This window comes from Xenopus laevis, chromosome 2L, assembly GCF_017654675.1.
Source record: "Xenopus laevis strain J_2021 chromosome 2L, Xenopus_laevis_v10.1, whole genome shotgun sequence".
In the NCBI taxonomy this organism is placed as follows: Eukaryota; Metazoa; Chordata; class Amphibia; order Anura; family Pipidae; genus Xenopus; species Xenopus laevis.
In genome coordinates this window covers 177,930,525-177,952,617 of record NC_054373.1, presented here as the reverse complement: position 1 = coordinate 177,952,617, position 22,093 = coordinate 177,930,525, and the positions used below count along the sequence as shown (strand labels likewise).

General features: G+C 40.1%; 1 protein-coding gene across 1 annotated transcript in view; it reads right to left on the bottom strand.

Moving 5' to 3' along the window:
* Positions 1-22,093, bottom strand: part of LOC108707583 (remodeling and spacing factor 1-like) — a 39,543-nt gene that overhangs the window by 1,439 nt on the left and 16,011 nt on the right. Inside the window, exons 3-15 of the mRNA XM_041582710.1 lie at positions 21,854-21,946; positions 20,679-20,884; positions 18,843-18,985; positions 14,715-16,675; positions 13,628-13,831; positions 12,282-12,386; positions 11,436-11,515; positions 9,530-9,584; positions 9,325-9,431; positions 8,971-9,041; positions 5,703-5,907; positions 4,393-4,607; positions 490-684 (exon numbers count right to left, since the gene is read on the bottom strand). Of these exons, the coding sequence (XP_041438644.1) occupies positions 490-684; positions 4,393-4,607; positions 5,703-5,907; positions 8,971-9,041; positions 9,325-9,431; positions 9,530-9,584; positions 11,436-11,515; positions 12,282-12,386; positions 13,628-13,831; positions 14,715-16,675; positions 18,843-18,985; positions 20,679-20,884; positions 21,854-21,946 (3,640 nt within the window). The remainder of the gene's footprint in view (positions 1-489; positions 685-4,392; positions 4,608-5,702; positions 5,908-8,970; positions 9,042-9,324; positions 9,432-9,529; positions 9,585-11,435; positions 11,516-12,281; positions 12,387-13,627; positions 13,832-14,714; positions 16,676-18,842; positions 18,986-20,678; positions 20,885-21,853; positions 21,947-22,093) is intronic.

Below are 22,093 nucleotides of genomic sequence, written 5' to 3'. Positions count from 1 at the left end.
TTGTTTAAATGTTAATGTGCTACTGTATTGGCTAAAAGTGATATACCGAATGAGTGTATAGTTTTAAATATGTGTATGCTAATTATGTGACGTATACTGATGATTATGCGGACATGTCTATTCCAATCTGACCTTTTTCCTGCCATTCTGTGTATTTAAAGCATTTCTGTAATATCCATCAGTACTTTGAGAATGGCCTCTGAAGAAGTCGAAACGTCAGTCTCCTTTGTGAATAAAAAATTCTACGTTTTTCTTGAGAGTGCGGACCTTATTTATATGATATCGAATTTAATTTTGGAAACTGCACACAGGCATGTTTGAATCTTGTGATGCGAGTGCCGACTCCTCCATGGACTATATATATCTATATATATCTATATCTCTCTCTCTCTCGATAGATAGATAGATATAGATAGATATATATCTCTCAAGAGATAGAGACAGACTAGATATATTGCATGTAATCTGTGTAAATGAAAGCAACCTCACCATTGCTGTCAGAGCTGGAAAACCTACGCTTGATTATCCTCCTCATCTCTTTGCCTCTGCCATAACGAGCTGCTTTCTGTGAGCCTTCGCTTTCAGAGTCTTCTCTGTAATTGACCTGTTGTTTTTGGCTCCTCCGCGACCGCCTCCTGCGAGTATCCAGATAATCATCACTGTAATCACTGGACCCTTCAGTTTCTGGTTAAAAAAAACAAACATATGGTCAGTTAACCATGAAAAGGACACACAAGTGATTACTGCTTCTACAGAAACAGTCTGCCATACATTCCTGTATAGTTATGGCAGTTTTTATTTCTTTTATTAATGGGATAAAGAATGATTTTCAAAATTCCTGCTATGCCGTTCTTAGGACCTTGTGTCCCTTTGTTTTAGTGTTACAGCAGCCATTTAAACCATGAAGGGATTCTGTTGTTAAATTGGGTTGAAAAAAAGACAAAGTCCATCAAGTTCAACGCCTCCAAATGAAAACCCAGCATCCATACACACACACCCAGTGGCGTAACTACCGAGGAAGCAGACCCCGCAGTTACGGGGGGCCCGGGGATACAGGGGGCCTGGCGGGGCCTGCTTCCTCAGTAGGTGGATTGCTGCTCACAAACGGAACCTCTGCAGGCCGTGCTGGGATTGCACCAATCGTGTCCAGTCGGGCCCCACATTCCACTTCCTCCCCCACAGGGGAAGTTCAAAAAGCAGGAGTCAGGAGTCTCGGACGGAAGTGATTGGTGCCAGATCAGCATCATCAATCACTGTGTGGATACCATACCGCCGCAGCTGGCCAGCCCAGGCCTTCTATATTGAAATCTGCTTAATCTTATGGACCAGTGCAGACAAGTGGATGATCGCACAGACTGCCTGCTGCTGCTGCTTTGGTGAGCAAGGCTATGCGCAGAGAACTTGGGGGGGGGGGTTAATTACCTTGTAAGACACACGTACTGTACATCACTAACCACCAACTACTTCTTTCATTTAATTTTACTTTTAAACCCCTAAAAGCTCTTAATGTCGGTTTGCCCCTTTAGTTTGCTGTCTCATATATTTTTTAAATATTGCTGCAATAACTTTCCCCTCCTCTCTCTGCTCTTCCACCCCCTTTTGCACTAGATACTGCATCTCATAATCTGCTCCAACTCTCCATCTGTGTACTTGCGATTGAGCTAGCTATGAATTATTTTACTGGGGTGGGGATGCTTACAATAAATTAATTAAAAGTTGATATAAACAAAAAAATAAATAAAATGTTCCCCAAATTAATTATTACTTTATTAATTGAACATATCAACTAATGTGTATGAAGTGTGGGTGTATCATACATACTGTATACAGTAGAACCCCCCATTTTAGATTTATCAGGGCACCAGAAAAAAAAAGTTGTAATATCCAGGATAATGCAGTGGGACTTGGATTTTTACTAGTAAGTGTTATATGCATATCTACCAGTTATCTAATTTAATATGTCTATTCTATTTTCATACAAATAAAAATGTTCACTATTATATGAATTTCCTTGATTTTCGCTGTTGGGCATTCATTAGTAAATGATGGGCCCTGAGATCAGGTTCTCTGGTGGGCCCCAGGTGCCCCAGTCCAACACTGTGTGCTCTTAAAAACAAAACTTTGTGAGGTATAAAACGTTACCTCACGTCACACGCTGTTTCACAAAGTTGTTTTTTTTGAACAGCGCACACAGTGATTGATGATGCTTGTCTGGCACTGATCACATCTTCAGTCTCCTGCTTTTGAACTGTATAGGGTAGAGCAAGGGGAGGGTGACAGGAACAAGAGCAGAAGAGCCACAGTGCCATCCTTCTATAGTTCTGGGGTATTTATACATGGAATTGCTACTGTGCCAGCCTTCTATGTTATACATGAAATTCTCCCACTATTTTGTGCAGAGGGGGCCTTGAACAAACTTTTGCAGGGGGGCCCTGGCATCCGAAGTTACGCCACTGCACACACCCCTCACTACTTTTAATTAAATTCTATATACCCATACCTATACTAACTATAGAGCTTAGTATCACAATAGCCTTTGATATTCTGTCTGTCCAAAAAATCATCCAAGCCATTCTTATAGTCATTAACTGAATCAGCATCACAACATCACCCGGCAGTGCATTCCACAACCTCACTGTCCTGACTGTAAAGAACCCCCTACGTTGCTTCAAATGAAAGTTCTTTTCTTCTAGTCTAAAAGGGTGGCCTCTGGTACGGTGATCCACTTTATGGGAAAAAAGGTCCCCTGCTATTTGTCTATAATGCCACAACATTAGCAATTCACCAGTCTCTCGGCACTATGCCAGATCTCAATGAATCCTGAAAAATTAAGTAAAGAGGTTTGGCAATCACAGAGCTAAGCTCGCTAAGTACCCTGGGATGAATACCATCTGGCCCCGGACCTTTGTTTATCTTAACATGTTCTAGTTTCTTTTGAATTTGCTCATGTGTGAACCATGCATCATTAGTTGTATTACTAGAATTGGGACTATTAAGAAGGAAACCTTCTGGTACAGAGCTATTGCGCATGCGCCCGAAAGTCACAAAGTTTCCGATTTCTTTTTCGGAAACTTTGTGACTTTTCGGCGCATGCGCAGTAGATCTGAACCGGCAGATGCCTCCTACTACACATGCGCCACCAAATGCCGATGACTACAGGAAGAAGAGCGCTCGCGAGAAGATGGCTGCCGTGAACTCCGCTGGAGAGGACCTAGAAGGAGGGGTAACAAGTTAGGGGCATTTGCCCAGGGGGGAGGAGGGCCTACGCAGGGGAGGGGGAAGGGATTTTTGCGCCTAGGGAGTTGAATTCTCATTTAAAAACAATGCCTTTAACAACTTATTGGGCTTGTATGCCACTTGACTAAAGTTTAAGCTGTTCCCCCTCATCTTTTCTTCTACCAGGCCTCATACCTATAGCTGGCCATATCTAAACTAATGCTTATTCAACCAGGTTGTCAAAAAACCTGGCATTGCCATTTTATATTTCTATTGCCTGCACAGAAACAATCATAACAGTAGCAATTAGAATTCAGTGTTCTTGTCCTGATTTTTGGCATTTCAGATGCAACTTCTTTTTTTACTGAAACCCAGCTTAATTCATGTCAAAAAGGGGATATCGTTTATACTTAAAAAAAAAAAATATGCTAAAGGGCAAGTCAGCCCCAAAATAAAAATTTGCCTAATAAAAGAGAACAATTCTAAGCAACTTTCCATTATACATTCATCAAAATTTTTCAGTGGTTTTAAAGTTATTTGCAAAAACAATTGCGATTGAAAGCAGCGTTTGCTTAACTCTTGGTTATTACTTTTTTTTAAACGATATTGCAAAAGTCTTGGTTCCCCAGCAAAGTCAGGTCTGTTAAACCGCTGCCTCGTCTTACATTGTTTTTGAGCCACCAGTGCAGAGAATAGAAAGGAACAGACAAACACTGTTTTCAGTAGCAATACATATACAGTTATGGGATCCGTTATCCAGAATGGCAGTCTCCCATAGACTCCATTTTATCCATATCCAAGTTTTTCAAAATGATTTCTTTTTTTTCCGTAATAATAAAACAGTAGCTTGGACTTGATCCCAACTAAGATATGCAAAACCAGCCTATTGGGTTTATTAAATGCTTACATGATTTTCTAGTAGACTTAAGGTATGAAGATCCAAATTATGGAAAGATGTGTTATCCGGAAAACCCCAGGTCCTGAGCATTCTAGATAACAGGTCACACACCTGTGCAAATAACTTAAAATACATTGAACAACTGTAATGAATGTATATTGGAAAGCTGCTCCGAATTAGGTTTTCTTTTATTAGGCACAACATTATTTTATGGGTTTCCCTTTTAAGCCTGCAGAGACAGATACATAGAATGTCATGTACTGCATCAGACTTCTCACCAGACTCCTGAGCCTCCTCATCAGAGTCCTCATCGTCATCATCATCATCTGAATATCTCCACCTTGTAGAGCGCTTCTTTATACGCCTACTTTTCCTCACTGGTTGCCGGTAGTGCCTCCTTGGCTTGCGTGCACCAAAATCACTTTCGTTTGATTGCTGGTCTTCATCGCTCTCTTCTGCATGTTCATCGGTCACTACAAACTCATCCTGAGACCTAGAATTTTAAGGTGCAGTCTTAGAGGCAGATTTATCAAGGGTCACATTGAAAATTCAAATTTGAAATTTCAAGTTTTTGTATGGTCAAAACTGTCAAATTTGACTAGTAAGTTATTCAAATTCGATTCGAGTTTATTTAAAAAAAAAAAAATCTAATTCGATTTTCGAGATTTATCATACTCTGGCTCTTTAAGAACTTAAATTAGACTATTCACCACCTAAAACCTGCCAAATTGCTGTTTAAGTCAATGGGAGAGGTCCAGGGATCAATTCTGAGTTGTTTGCAGCCTTCCTGACATTTGCTGCCTATGATGTTCAAGGCTTAACGAGCTAATCCAACCAATTTGGTGTCGCCAGTAATCAGTATTGAGCAGTTACATGCATTCAAATTAGCAAAATTACAAGAGTGCCCACATTTTTGCACAGCTAGTTTTTCACATTTGATTTAATTTCATACAACTGAATACTGCTTCATAACAAAAAGCGCTTTGCATGGCGGAAGAAGAACACCGCATTCCAAGAAAAACACCCCATCATGCTGTGGGGCTGTGTGGCTAGTTCAGGGACTACTGGGGCCCTTGTTAAAGTCGAGGGTCGGATGAATTCAACCCAATATCAACAAATTCTTCAGGATAATGTTCAAGCATCAGTCACAAAGTTGAAGTTACACAGAGGTTGGATATTCCAACAAGACAATGACCCTAAACACACTTGGAAATCTACAAAGACATTTATGCAGAGGGAGAAGTACAATATTCTGGAATGGCCGTCACAGTCCCCCCCCCGACTTGAACATCATAGAAAATCTATCGCATGTGCCGACATGCCGGTGTCATTACGAAGATTTCCGAAGAGAAGAAGATGGCGCCCCTGAACTCCGATGCCTGCATCTTCACCAAGGGGTAAGTAAAACGTTAGGGGCATTTGTCCAGGGTGACACTTAGGCTTGGGGAGAGGAGGGAGGGGGGTCTATGAAGGGTAGGGTTTTTTTTTAATTTAGGGTTCAATTCTCCTTTAAATGAATGTCACAATGTAGAGGACTAATGAGAGAACTTGGACTCAGTGTTATTACTGTGACTGAAGACAGACTAACCCATCGCTAATCTGGAACTCGTCTTCACTTTCCTCCTCTTCCATGTTGCTATCGCTTTCCAAGTCATTCAGTCGCCTGCGTTTTTTACGTCGAGCGACTGCCCTCTGTGGCCGTTTTCCTTCTGTCTTTTCCCCTTCTAAAATAGTGGAAATGTCCTTTCCTCGGTGCCCAGTGATGTTGGACATGTCCTTTCCTCGACCAATACCTGGCACATACAGAAAGGGGTAAAATCTTTTTTTCTTGTGGGGTTTCAGAAAACACTTCTATGTAAATGCAAGTTCTGGGCCTACTTATTAATACAGATATGGGATCAATTATCTGGAAACCGGTTATCCAGCTCTGAATTAAGTAAAGGCTGTCTCCACTTTATCCAAATAATCCAAATTGTTGAAAATTATTTCCTTTTTCTCTGTAATAATAAAACAGTAGCTTGTGCTTGATCCCAACTAAGATATAATTAATCCTTAGAGGCAAAACCAGCCTATTGGGTTTATTTAATGTTTACATGATTTTCTAGTAGACTTAAGGTATGGAGAGCAAAATTATGGAAAAATTCCTTATCCGGAAAACCCAGGTCCTGAGCATTCTGGATAACAGGTTTCATACCTGTATAATAAGAATCATCCCAAACTTGCTATTCTGATGCTCTGTGTTATGACAAGAGTCCAAACTTGGTGCATGTGTACTAAAGTGCAACAGTCCTATTGAAGACACCTTGATGTAATCTCACTCTAAGGGGCATATTTATTAAAGGGGAACTATTGCGAAAATTTAATATTAGCTTCATCATACTGAAATAAGAAACTTTCTAAATACAATCAAATTAAAAATTCTGTACCGTTTCTGAAATAATCCAGTTTATCGTCACTATCCCTCTCTCAGCATCTGTTTCTCTTCATTCTGTCTTCATGCAGCAGTTGGGTGTCATATTCATTGGCAGTTAGATCCAATATATCTTATGGGGGGGGGCTCCTTTCCTAGCAGATGAATTAGAGCTCACTCAAATAACGAATTCCAGTACAAAGAATATCTTACAAAATAACTGCATTTTGCACAAATCCTGCATGTAGAGAGACATGATGTCTGGTGAGTTTAATAGAGTGAGCTCTAATACATCTTCTAGGCAAAAGGAGCCCCCTATAAGATATATTGGATCTAACTGTCAATGTTTATCTGACACCCAACTCCTCCATATAGAGAGAATGAAGTGAAACAAGGTGAGAGAAATAGAGAGATAAAGGGATTTTTTAGTCACCGAAAAATCCTTTTATAGTAGGCCCGAACGGTCAGTACAGACGTTAAGGGTTTTGTCTTCATTCACATCTGGAGGCAGGACATAGAATTGCTTTTTGGACCCTCCTGGATCCTCCCACTAGATATATAGTTTGTCTCCACCGTTGTCAAGCTCGGTCAGTGGAGACAGTACAGATAGAAGGAAGGCCACGAGACATAGGTAGAAAGGATAGCGAGATAGAGGTTCCGTTTCCCATACTAAAATCAGCCTGGGTGGGACTTACTGCACTTACAGTTCGGGCTTACTAGAAAAGGATTTTTCAGTGAGTACAAAATCCCCTTTTCTCTAGTCGGCCCTCCTGTCAGTGCAGACATTAGGGGACGTCGAAAAGCTTAGATATGCATCTGCCCCATATGTCTGCTGTTATGCCACTGCGGCCTGTAGAATCTTCCTACCAAACTGTCAGGACGAGTGGTAAGCTCCATGTTGCCATGGGTTACTTTAGCGGAGGCCTGGTCCTTGTTCCATCCCTGACAAACTGTTGCACTGTGGGGCTATCTGCCCATTTGATATGAGTTAGTGCCGCCAGTGCCGATACCTGTGTCTTCAGGGTGCGTAGTTGAATTCCCTTTTGTGTTGTACTTGGAAGCCAACATGTCCACCTCCGGAAATCCTCTACTTGAGGGTCAGTTGGTGGAAAATCTTGTTGATTAGAGACCATTCCAATTGGTCGATTGAGGTTCTGCTGAGGTAGTCTGCTTCCGAGTTCTGTACCCCTGGTATGAATACCGTTGAGATATTTGTGACTGTACTCTCTGCCCAGGTTAGTGTTTGCGTTTGCCCCCTTGTCTGTTGACATACGCTACAGCTATTGCGTTGTCCAAATTGGATTCGGACTGTTTGAGATTGTAAGATTGTTGACCATCCTTCAAGCGCCAGTGCTATTGCACGTAGCTCCAGCACGTTGAAGGGTAGCTGTCTCTCTCTCTTGGACCAAGTTCCCTGGAGAGCTAGTCCTTGTTAGACAGCCCCCAGCCCCTGAGGCTTGCATCTGTGCTCACTACTTCCCAAGTATTGTTTGCCCAACTCCTCCCTTGCCGGAGGTTTTCTGCCCTTATCCACCATAGAAGGTTGTCCATGGTTGCCTGTAATGGTTGTAGGTTCTGGTGGTTCATGTTCCAATGTCTCATGAAGTTGTGTTGCAGGGGTTTCGGTGGAACCTGGCGAAAGTTATGGCTTCTAAGGCTGCTACCATCAGACCTAGGAGTCACAAGAAGTCCTTCGCTGAGGCCTTCTCTTGATCGAGAAATGATAGTTATTATATATATATATATATATATATATATATATATATATATATATATATATATATATATATATATATATATATATATATATATATATATATATATATATCTCTCAATGTGTTGGCCTTGTCCTGAGGCAGGTATACTCTTTGTGTCCTGGTGTCGAATAGAAGTCCCAAGAAGAGGATTGTCTGGCTTGGTGTAAACAAACTTTTTGTGGTTGATTAACCAGCCATGTTGGGTAAGTACCTTGAGGCACAAGTTTGTATCTTTGGTTGCCTGTTCTGCTGTGGGAGCTTTTATCAAGAAGTCGTCCAGGTATGGTATAACATCTACTCCCAGAGATCTTAGATACGCCACTGTAGGGATCAGAACTTTGGTGAAGATGTGTGGTGCTTTACAAAGACCAAAGGGTAGTGCTGTAAACTTTCAGGAGGGGCTAAAATCAATTCTATGTCCTGCCTCCAGAGGTGAATGAAGACAAAACCCTAACGTCTACACTTACAGGAGGGCAGACTAGAGAAAACCTTGATTATTTCAGAAACAATGCAGAATATTTAATAGATTGTATTTGGAAAGTTTCTTATTTCAGTATGATGAGGCTTATATTAAATTTTTATTTTCGCGATAGTTCCCCTTTAACATTGGAGACAAACATCACCGGTGATGTTGCCCATAGTGTTAATAAATATGCCCCTTAATGTCACTAGACAAGGAATCTACCTACCACCCTCTCCATCTGCGTCTCTGATATCATCTTCTATCGCTTCATCGATTGCTTCATCAAAATCATCAAACCTAAGACAAGTCGTAAGTGAATGACACCATTAAGTGAAAGGAAATTCAAATAATGTTAAAAATAAACATAATGCCATATCTAAATCAAAAATAGATTCCACCTAACATGTTACAGTTTATTAAACATGTTCCTATGTATATCAACCCCATGCAAGAAATTAAGCGCCTGCTGGTGTGGTGAAAGATTTTTGCAGGTCCAGCCCTTCATTGGCTTTATAAAGTTTTGTTTAACCACAAAAGTGCAATGCAGGCCAAAGCCTTAATAACTAAATGAAAGCCCAACCTGTAGCTTATAAACTTTCTTGCTCTTGTGGACCGTCTTTCCAAGGACTTTGCTTTCTTTTTCTTCTTCTCTTCTTTTTCCTGTACCTCCGGCACCTCTTCTGGTTCCTAATGCGACATTCAATAACAATAATTCTCAGTGTTCTAATTCAAATGAGTAACTTAATTCATGTGCCAGTTAGAGATAAGATATGGAGAACACTTACTTGAGTTGGGATGATGTTCTCGATGCTAATTCCAACATAAACTAACCGTTCTTTCCTACAATGAAAAGAATATGCAAGGGTAATTATAACTTTTGGTTGTTACGAAAAATATTCAAAAAACAAAACAGATAATTAAACTATGGCCTTCAGGTAGGAGTTTTCCATACTACCAAATAGTGATACATGGTTTAGACTCAAATAACACCTTTGGGAAAGTTTTTGTTGACAGTTGGCCAATATGTGAAAGATCCAGGGCAAGTTCAGAGTCTGCTCATTCAAATGAATGTTCAAGTTCTTAAATGAACACTTAATCAACAGATAGTTGATATCATATTAAGTGGCATATTCAAGAATCTTACCAAACTGGAATATATATTTAAGGAAATATTGCCCTATTGCATCTCTTGCCTTGAGCCACCATTCTGTGATGGTCTGTGTGCTGCCTCAGAGATCACCTGACCAGAAATACTGCAGCTCTAACTGTAACAGGAAGAAGAGTGGAAGCATCAGACACAACTGTCTGTTAATTGGCTCATGTGACCTAACAAGTATAGTTTGTTTGTGTGCGGATTACAACGAAGAGAATGGGCACCGACGGGTCGTAGGACAAAATCAACTAGCCAATGCAGTCCTTGGCTGATTTATGGCCTGATATCGATCGGGAAGCCCCTATACACAGGTAGATAAGCTGCCGAATCAGTCTAAAGGACCAATATCGGCAGCTTTAGCCTACCCGTGTGCATACTGCTTTGACCAAAAAGGTGGCCAGACATCACCGATAAAAGCTGCTGAGGAACTGAGTCGGCAGCTTATTGGCCGGTTGGATGGGGCCCTCCAATGGGTTTCCTGATCTATATCTCGCGAGAGTCGTCCAGATGCTGATTGGGCAGGGGTAAAAATCTGACAGACCGCATCTGTTCATTGGTGTGGCCCTGTGATCCGACTGCCTGTATTATGATCAATGAACCTTTTCATTAAGGGCCCACGATCGGATCAGCCCGATATCACCCACCCCTCAAGGTGGGCATATCGGAGAGAGATCCGCTTGTTTGGTGACATTGCCAAACTAGTGGATGTCTCTGTGTGTTGCCTCCTTGACTCTGTATCTACATTATTATACACATGTAGCCTGTGCAGTCAGAGAACACCTTGTATGCACTGTGCTATATCAGAGTAGCCATATTAATACTGGGCAGTATGTTGCAGCTCTGGGGTCCTTGGTTTCAATGCATGTTCTTCCTGTGTATATAGGACTGTGTGTATGATCAGGAGACTGTAAGCGCTGCTGGGTTAGGGACAGACATAAATGATGTGTAAATGTGTTGCCACTATATAAATAACAGATAATAAATAATGCATACACAGTGTAAAGGTACATATTTTCTGCAGAAGTAATTTGGTATTGGATAATGCCTATGCTGCTGTGGATTTCTGGTATGTCTGTGCTTATTGTGGTATCCCTGGGGTGTTCAATGAGGTATATAAATCATATTGATGATGTCAAACCAGGCCCTGTGCATTTTGCTTTCTTGTAAAGGGACAGCATATGGGAGAGCAGAACAACGCCTGGGGTCAGCCGACCCCTGCAATTGAAAATAATATTGTCATGGTTAGGGATGCACCTAATCCACTATTTTGGATTCGGCCAAACCCCTGAATCCTTCATGAAAGATTCGACCAAATACCGAACCAAATCCTCATTTGCAGATGCATATGCAAATTAGGGATGGGAAGGGTAAACGTTTTTTACTTCCTTGTTTTGTGACACAATTTCCCTTGCCGACCCTAATTAGCATATGCTAATTATTTGCATATGCAAATTAGGATTCAGATTTGGTTCGGCCGAATCTCAAACCGAAGAGATTTGGGCCATCCCTAGTCATGGTGATATGTGGCAATGGATTACCTTCTCTCTGCTCGCTCCTTCTTCTTCAGAACAACGTCTACATTCTGTAACTGCTCTTCCAGTTTTTCACACAGTAGCTTCTGTTCACAAATAATGAAAAGGTGACTATCAGCAAAATGACTCATTTTTCTTTACGGTATTTTGAATTCATGTGAGTTTTTTAAACTCCCTTAAATTCGAATATATTTAAAATTCACCTGGGTGGTTATTTAATAAAAAAAAAAATTGAGTATCTAAAACTCGGGACAAATTATACCAACCTGAAAATTTTAATCAAATTCGATTTGAATTAGAAACTCTATTTGCGGTTTTTTTTGCTCCAAATTGGTCACTGGACATCTCCTATTGACTTATACATGAATTCGGCAAGTTTTAGGTGGCTAATAGTCCAATTTGAATTCTTAAAGGGCCAGAGTATGATAAATCTCGAAAATCTAATTGGATTTAAAAAAAAAGAAGAAAAAACTCAAATAGTTTGGATAATTCCCTAGCTGAATTTGACAGTTTTGACCATAAATTTTCACCATTTTTCCCTGACCTTTTCATTTTTCGACCTTTAACAAATCTTCCCTTTAGTGTTACATTTGTGCATGGATAGATTCATAGTTGAGCTCTTAATAAAAAAAATTAAAAGATTCTTAATGCCACACCTTGATGGAGCATTGTAGTGAAAACGGTCACCCAAAATCCTTTGGGAAGGCTATTGCTTAGTATCTTGCCTACAAGAGCTACAATACATTGGCACAGATAAGAACCACGGAACATGCTCCATGGATATTATCTCGATCAATTACACAAGGAGCAAGGGTACAAAACTGGTAAAAAAACATGAAATAAAAATCATACATGTTGGCATGGCGGGCAGAACCATTCTCCATCTGGAATCAACATCAGGGGTGGCCGAAGGCAAGCTGTATGGTAGCCACTGTCACAAGAGTCACACAACAAAATCTGCAAGAAACACAGGAATATGGGCACATTAACCCTAAGGCTATGGACAGGCATACACAGTGCAATGGCTTTGCATAAAAATTATTAGCAACAGTTCTGCATCCTTTATTACCAGCTTAAAATGCAGCAAAATAAATAAGGAATTTCAACATATGATTGAACTATTCTGAATCCAAATATGAGTTTTCTGTTATCAAACTCTATCAATACTGCAAATATTATTGCTAAAAGCAAAAGTAGAAGGCAGATTCCTGCTGAATTGTGCTGAATTGTGCTTAGTACAGGGGAATACCTATGCTGTCATAGTTTTATGGTATCTCTCTGTACAGACTATGAGCAAACTTAGGGGACTGTTCCTGCTGAATTGTGCTTAGTACAGGGAATACCTATGCTGCCATAGTTTTATGGGATCTCTCTGTACAGACTATGAGCAAACTTAGGGGACTGTTCCTGCTGAATTGTGCTTAGTACAGGGAATACCTATGCTGCCATAGTTTTATGGGATCTCTCTGTACAGACTATGAGCAAACTTAGGGGACTGTTCCTGCTGAATTGTGCTTAGTACAGGGAATACCTATGCTGCCATAGTTTTATGGGATCTCTCTGTACAGACTATGAGCAAACTTAGGGGGATGTTCCTGCTGAATTGTGCTTAGTACAGGGGAATACCTATACTGCCAGTTTTATGGGATCTCTCTGTACAGACTATGAGCAAACTTAGGGTCTGTCCCTGCTGAATTGTGCTTAGTACAGAGGAATGAATACCTATGCTGCCATAGTTTTATGGGATCTCTCTGTACAGACTATGAGCAAACTTAGGGGACTGTTCCTGCTGAATTGTGCTTAGTACAGGGAATACCTATGCTGCCATAGTTTTATGGGATCTCTCTGTACAGACTATGAGCAAACTTAGGGGGATGTTCCTGCTGAATTGTGCTTAGTACAGGGGAATACCTATACTGCCAGTTTTATGGGATCTCTCTGTACAGACTATGAGCAAACTTAGGGTCTGTCCCTGCTGAATTGTGCTTAGTACAGAGGAATGAATACCTATGCTGCCATAGTTTTATGGGATCTCTCTGTACAGACTATGAGCAAACTTAGGGTCTGTCCCTGCTGTATTGTGCTTAGTACAGGATAATATATCTGCCATTGAAAAATTCAGTTAACTTCAGAGGGAACTACTTAAAGATTTTCAGATCTCACAGTGATGGCAAGTTTGTAATATATTTGGTGCTAACCAATTCCGGATGGTTGGGGAGGCTACACTTCTTGCAAGGCTCATCATCTTCACCGGGGGCACCGTCTTCCTTGTTCTCTTCCGAATCCTCCTCGGAGTCCTCCTCACTGTCGGACTCCTCACTTTCGTCGTCACTGGAAGATTTGCGTCTCCGTCGCGACCGAGAGTTAGTCCAGCGAGCTCGCCTCCTTTGCCTTGGTTTATTCTGATTCAAGGTGACAAATGGATACACAGATATTAGAACACTGCAGCCCTTATTCTTTACAGCCAGATTGGGATCATAAGTCACATGACTAAGCACATGTTATAACTTATGTCATCACTGAACACTCTCTATAAGCATATAGTTTACAGGATATTCAAGTTTTTTGTGTATTATAATAATAATAATAATAAGTGTTGTCCCTGCTTCTAAATCAGATGTATTTTCCTACAGCATTGCCACTAGTCATAACTGCCAATGCAGTTTATTTTTATAGTGTAGTTTATTTCTAAATGAAACTGTTTACACTGCAAATAATTCACTCTACAATATAAAATTTCATTCCTGAACCAGCAAGTGTATTTTTTTTAGCTGTAATATTGGTGTGTAGGTGCATCTCAGGTCATTTTGCCTGGTCATGTGCTTTCAGAAAGAGCCAGCACTTTAGGATAGAACTGCTTTCTGGCATATGTTGTTTCTACTACTCAATGTAACTGAATGTGTCTCAGTGGGACCTGGATTTTACTATTGAGTTTTGTTCTTAGATCTAGCAGGCAGCTGTTATCCTGTGTTATGGAGCTGCTATCTGGTTACCTTCCCATTGTTCTGTTAAGCTGCTGGGGGGAAAGAGTGCAGTAAAGAGTGACTGAAGTTTATCAGAGCACATGACCGGTGGCACCCGGGAAACCGTAAATATGTCTAGCCCCATGTCATATTTCAAAATTAAAATTTGCTCTGAAAAATGAATTTCAGTGCAGAATTCTGCTGGAGCAGCATTATTAACTGATGTGTTTTGAAAAAAACCATTTTCCCGTGACAGTATCCCTTTAAGGAGAAGTAATGTAATGCCATGACATAACTGGACGCAGATCTTCCAAACACGCACCTTCTTTATTTTTTGGCTGGCATCTTGATTGGTCTCTTTCTCATCATCTTTCTCAGATCTCTGAGAAGCAGGCTGGTCTTCCTCATCGCTTTGTTTCTTTTCTGGCTTTCGGTCTTTAACCTCAGCAGCAGGCTTCGCTGAAGGGCGTGAAATTCGAGGGGAACGCCTCAATGTCCGACCAATACTTTCCTCGGCTTCCTCTGAAACTACAGGCTGCACCTCCGGTGGCTCAAATCTCCTGTTCTTGCTGGCCACCCGTATAGTCCGGATTGTCAACTTAATTCCATCTTTATGTCTCTCCGATGTTGTTTCCTGACCTCCTGTTTCGCTGTTCTCATCCTCTGGGTCATGTTTATATCTAGATCTACTCTTTGAAGGCTGTTTCTCCGTATTTGAGACCTTCTCCTGTTCTTCAACCAGAGTTTTATCTGGCTGTTCTTTCCCTTTCTGGGTAGATTCAACCTCATTACTGTCACTGCTTTCTTTTGGAGCGGCTTTATCTTTCGGAGCGGCTTTATCTTTCGGAGCGGCTTTATCTTTCGGAGCGGCTTTATCTTTCGGAGCGGCTTTATCTTTCGGAGCGGCTTTATCTTTCGGAGCGGCTTTATCTTTCGGAGCGGCTTTATCTTTAGATTTACATTTTGAAGATTCTGTTTTTTGATCATTTCCCAAAGATTCGAGGACAGGCTCCTCTTCTTGCTCCTTGGGTTTGCTTTCTGAAGATACTTCAAGTGTTGAATTCTTTGCATCTGTAGCAGCTTTTATACAGGTCTCTGGTTTTCTGGTCTTGTTTGTTTCCATATCTTTTACCATAGAGGATTCTGGCTCAACAGGATCGTTTGTAGTTCCCTCTTTAACGGACTTTTGTTCAGGCTCTACCTTTGGTTTCTCTGATTCGCACTGATCCTCAGTCACATTTTTTGTTTCACTGCTTTCCTCTGGTTTTTCAACCACTGGGTCTTTATCGGTCACTGCACCCTTTTTATCTTTTTGTGATGTCTCCTTGGCTATGGTTGACTTCTCTTCACTGGACTCAACTGCTGGTTCTTTTGTTGTTACTTCTCTCTCTTTGGAATCACTGCTAATCTTACTCTGCTCAGTGCTATCTGGAGGTTCCTTTGAAAGTGTTTTTTGCTCCAGTTTTTCAGCTGATGGCATTACTGAGTTATTATCAATGTCTTTTTCGAAGCTGTCATTGCTAGAGGCCTTGCTCAGCCCTTTATAGCCATGAACAATTCTGATAACTCCGGAGTTTTTTCTCTCATTTAAGAAGCCATTTTCTTCCTTGGTGGCGATAACGGTGTCTTTCACGCTGTTGGTTTTATTCTCCACTTGGCTCACCTTTGTTTTGTGCGCATTTTTTTCACAGTTCATTTCACCATTAACCAGTCGCTTCCCACCAGGACCAGTACTTAAACTGGTCTTAACGTGGTCCTCTTCTTGCTTCCCATCATCTTTAAGCAATGGATCTTTTGAAGGAGTGACAGATCTGCAAAGGGAGGATTTAACATCAAAATCGTCTGTCAGTTTTAGTTCCCTTTTTTTCAAAGGAATCTTCGCTTGATGATCGTTCTTCATCTTCTCTGTTTCCTCCACCGTCTTCTCCATGTGATCGTCTGCACGTTTTACAATCACTGATATTTCAGCCCTTTCGGGTTCATGAGGTGGAGTTACCCTATCTGTGTTTCCTTTGGGTTCCTTTAAGTCCTTTGGTGCTGTTCTATCCTCCTTTACAGGCTTTACGTTTTCCTTGAAGGAGTCGTTTTCTTCTTTGGCAATTTGTTTATCTGTCTCCATGTCTGAAACAGGCTCGGCCTTTATTTGTAATGACAATTTTAAAGGCTGACCATCTTCTGTTTTAAGGCCATTACTTTGATCTTCCTCTTTACAGTTGGATGGAGACTGCAGACTCTTTTCATCCGGCTTTTCTTCCTTAATATGGCCTTCCTCTGATGCTCCCTCTAAACCATATAAAAAACAATATATATATAAACAACCCAAAAACAGATTTTTTAAAACCGCTAAAGCATATTAAATATATAAGTAAATGTATAAACCAAGTTGAGTATAGCAAGATAAGTACATTAAAAAGGTAACCTATCTCCTAATGTTCATTGAAGATAATGCTGCCTACTTACTAAAGGAATGTAATGTGGCCCCAGGAGCAGCTTGTCAGAGGAGATCATTGCTTGAGAAGGAGCCTGAGTTTACATTTAATATATTGAAAATGGCTGATCATTTTTTATACATTCCATTTACATTAAGCAAAATGGGTTAATTTAATACATATTAGAAAATCATCTTCATGATAGTTCCCCTATAATTAAAAGGCTTAAACCATAATGGCAGCAAAACACTGAGGTTGGTCGGCTTCCATTAATGCATTCATAGTCAAGGTTGGAAACAAGACTTATGTCCAAGAAATTCAACCTGTATATCATCTAAAATCTTCCTCCTGACTTAAAAGGGAACTATCGGGAAAATAAAAATGTAAAACTAGTTTCATCATACTGAAATAATCAAGTTTATGTTCCCTATCCCTCTCTCCCAGCATCTGTTTCTAATCATTGTGTCTTCATGCAGCAGTTGGGTGTCAGATATTCATTGACAGTTAGATCCAATATATCTTATAGGGGGGTTTCCTTTCCTAGCAGATGAGCTCGCTCAAAAAACTGATTCCAGTTAGGGATGCACCAGGTTCGGGATTCGGCCTTTTTCAGCAGGATTCAGCCAAATCCATCTGCCCGGCTGAACCGAACCCTAATTTGCATTTGCAAATTAGGGGTGCGGAGGAAAATCGTGGGACTTTTTGTCACAAAACAAGGAAGTGGTCTGGGCTGCTTAGGGATCATCATAAACAAAGCTGCTTGAGTTCTGCATGGCTGGGAAGTAAGGCGGGGGCTCCCCCTGCTGTTCATAAGTATGATTGTTTCCCTGCTCAGCAGTTAGGGACCGTCTGACAATTCCATTGCACAGCAGTAAATGAAGGGAGAATTTCACTGCATACAGTCAGGTTTCTTATAAAAATGGTACACATTTTTTAATTAAAGTATATTGGAGATCGGTTTCTTTTTCATTAAAGAAAGTAAAAATGGGATTTTTTTTTGCCTTTACATGCCCTTAAAGTTTCAAGATCTAATCTAATATTTAAGAGCATTTAAGTACAGTTGTATGATTTATTCTAGCACCTGTCTGTGTATGTTGGGACATTATATATACACACATACAGGTACAGGCATGGGACCTGTTACCTGGGTCTTTCTGGATAACGGATCTTTCTGTAATTTGGATCTTCGTGCCATAAGTCTACTAGAAAATCATGTAAACATTAAATCCAATAGGCTGGCTCTGCTTCCAATAATGAATAATTATATCTTAGTTGGGATCAAGTACAAATTACTGTTTTATTACTACAGAGAAAAAGGAAATCATTTTTAAACATTTGGATTATTTGGATAAAATGGGAAACAGCCTTCCGGGTTTCAGGATAGCAGATAGCATACCTGTACTTCAAAATGTCAGTCATTATACTGGCCATGACATAGATCCCTAAGAACAGCTGCCATTTGATATGGTCATTGTTACTAGTCATTGCTTTCCCCTGCCTATCTATGTCCTTTATTATAAAAATGAGGACATGATTTGTCACAGAGACCTTTGCCTTCAAGAAAACTAGATTTCTAAATGAATTGCCCCAAACTTTTTTTATGCCTCAAATACTCTGAGGGAAATTATATAAAGAAAGTCTCAAAGGAGAATTCAACCGTAGATCCAGAAACCAGTTATCCAGAAAGCTCCGAATTAAGGAAAGGCCACCTCCAATAGACTCCATTATAATCAAAAAATCAAATTTTTTTAAAATGTAATTCCTTTTTCTGTGTAATAATGAAACAGTAGCTTGTACTTGATCCCAACTAAGATATAATTAATCCTTATTGGAAGCAAAACCAGCCTGTTGGGGTTATTTAATGTTTACATAATTTTCTAGTAGACTTATGAAGATCCAAATTACAGAAATATCTATTATCCGGAAAACCCCTGGTGCCGAGGAGTCTGGATAACAGGTCCCATACTTGTATTTAAAATTATAAATACAAACAAAGATTCAGCAAGAGAAAGAATACCTACCCCCGTTTTCTTTCTTAAGTTCATCCTGCTCTGGGTTAGGACTTTCACGAGATGAACTGTCTTGTGGTTCTGATTTTTTAAGCAAGGCAGGGTCTATTTGTGCTTTCAGCAATTCAAGAGTTTCTGCAAGCTCATTCCTAGTCCTACAATGGCAAAAAAAAAAAATATATATATATATTGTGGTTTGAATAATTTTGGCCCATCCCCCCCACCTTTGTGACCCAACATATGATCAAAACCTCCATCACTGATGAGCAAGGTTAAACGAAATCATTAGATCAGACTTCTATAGGTCCAAGAGTGCAAAAAAATTCACCCCAAAATCCCAGTATCCGGCCTTCTGGCTGGGCTTCTCCATAAACCTTGAATAATTTGTCTCCACCATGGGAGATGCAATCCCACCATTTGGGAATCTCCAGAGGAGAATTTTATTAGCTTTTGCCTTATATAGTGTGTGTTGAGCTATTAACCCCAATACGGTTTTAAGAGTATAGAGTCTTAAGTAATGTGATAATTTGCTATTTAAATTGGAGAGAAAACGCTTTTATTAAGGAGTAGTTGACCTTTACTTTTATTTTTAGTATGTTATAGAATATTCAATTCCTAGCAGCTTTGCAATTGGGCTTCATATTTTTTTAAGCAGTTTTCAAATTATTTGCCTGCCACTTCTTCATCTTTCCAGCTTTCAAATTGGGGTCAGTGACCCCCAATAGCCCAATAGCCAAAAACTTTTCCTCAATGAACATCCAATTTTATTATTATTGTTGCATTTTATTGCTTATCCTTCTGTTTAGCCCCTCTCCTATTCCTGTCTCTCATTCAAACCACTGCCTGGTTGCTAAGGTAAATAATACCCTAGTAACCAGACAGCTGCTAAACTTACAAACTGGAGAGCTGCTGAACAAAAAGCTAAATAACGGAGAACCCACAAAAAAAAAAAAAAAAAAAAAAAAAGGAGAACCAATACCAAACTGACTCAGGATATCAATGTCTATATCATACTAAAAGTTAAAGTGATTCTGTCATGATTTTTATGATGTAGTTTTTTATTTCTAAATTATACCGTCTACACTGCAAATAATTCACTCTACAATATAAAATTTAATTCCTGAACTAGCAAGTGTATTTTTTAGTTGTAATATTGGTGTGTAGGTGCATCTCAGGTCATTTTGCCTGGTCATGTGCTTTCAGAAAGAGCCAGCACTTTAGGATGGAACTACTTTCTGTCAGGCTGTTGTTTCTCCTACTCAATGTAACTGAATGTGTCTCAGTGGGATTTGGATTTTACTATTGAGTGTTGTTCTTAGATCTACCAGGCAGCTGTTATCTTGTGTTAGGGAGCTGCTATCTGGTTACCTTCCCATTGTTCTGTTGTTAGACTGCTGGGGGTGAAAGGGAGGCTGGCGATTTCACCCAAATTTGCAGTACAGCAGTAAAGAGTGACTGAAGTTTATCAGAGCACAAGTCACATAACTGGGGGCTCCTGGGAAACTGACAATATGTCTAGCCCCATGTTAGATTTCAAAATTAAATATAAAAAAATCTGTTTGCTCTTTTGAGAAATGGATTTCAGTGCAGAAATCTGCTGGAGCAGCACTATTAACTGATGTGTTTTGAAGAATTTTTTTTTTCCCCCATGACAATATCCCTTTAAGTCACTAGGAACACTGGACTGCCTGCACGGATGCTTCAGACCCAACTACAGCCACACTATATAATTTTAGCCTAACAAGTTAAATACCATATGATCCGATTTCCAGCCTAGAGACCAAGATTTCCCAGCAGTGTGTGCTGATGTCAGAAAGCATCCGTGTAGAGAACTCATGCTGAACCCACCTGACAATGCATTTCCATGTGGAACCATCTTGATCATCTTGCTCCTCTATGTACATGCGGACGTTGTGATCCTGATCCAGTTGAAACCAATACATCAAACCGTCCTTATCTCTACCAATAGGCTGGAGGCGCATTGCATCAGCATCTTCTTCATTAATGGCGTTCTTGAACTTTAAATTGTCATCAAACTGACACTCACAGAGATGCTGCAAAAAAAATAGAAAAAAAAAAATCTAGATTGTTTGCTGGCACTGCGACTGCAGGTAAAAATAATAAAAAAAATTGTAAGAAACTCCACTTGCGCTCCTCTTCAGAAAAGGTGATCCGGTGAACCATCGTCCGGCTCTCTATTTCTCCTCCCTGCTTTCCTTATAGGAGATAGCCAGGGAGGAGAAATCGAGCGCAGCATGATGGATCATCATCATGTCGCCTTTTCTGAAGAGGAGCACAAGCAGAGTTTCTGAAAGTTATTTCTTAATAAAGACTTTTTTTAAAAAAAAAAAAAAAAGATGTTACTGATCCTTTAAAGGGGTTGTTCACCTTTGAATTACCTTTTAGTATCATGCAAAGAGTGATATTCTGAGACAATTTGCAATTGGTTTTCATTTGTTATTATTTGTGGTTATTGAGCTTTTTATTCTCAGCTCTCCAGTTTGCAGTTTCAGCCATCGGTTGTTAGGGTCCAAATTACCCTAGCAACCATGCACTGATTTGAATAAGAGACTGGAATGGCTACACAACAGCTTGTTTATATAAACTATAGTAGTACTTATCTGTTATCTACTGTGTATCCTGTGCTTGAATGGCTGCCCCCATGGCTACACAGCAGCTTGTTTATATAAATTATAGTAGTACTTATCTGTTATCTACTGTGTATCCTGTGCTTGAATGGCTGCCCCCATTGCTACACAGCAGCTTGTTTATATAAATTATAGTAGTACTTATCTGTTATCTACTGTGTATCCTGTGCTTGAATGGCTGCCCCCATTGCTACACAGCAGCTTGTTTATATAAACTAAAGTAGTGTTTCTGAAGCAAACACATCGGTTTTACCAGTGCAGGGCAACACTGCATTGTATTTTTATTACTTTAAAACACTTTCATTGTTTGATGTTACTGTTCCTTTAACTGGGACAAAAACACAAATAACATGTAAAGAAGATTCTGGCACTTACCTTCAGTAGCCCCACTTTGCACTCCACACTCATCTCCTGGTAACCTTTCTTCTCCATCTCCCAGGCCCAAGTGCTGTTATATTCCTGGCACACCTGTAAGGCAATCCATCACTGAATCAGAAAACTATTTCACTGTTCTTCATTTTCATCTATGGGATCCGCTATCCAGAAACCCATTAGCCAGAGAGCTCCAAATTACTGGAAATAGTCTACATTTTAATAATTTCCTTTTTCTGTGTA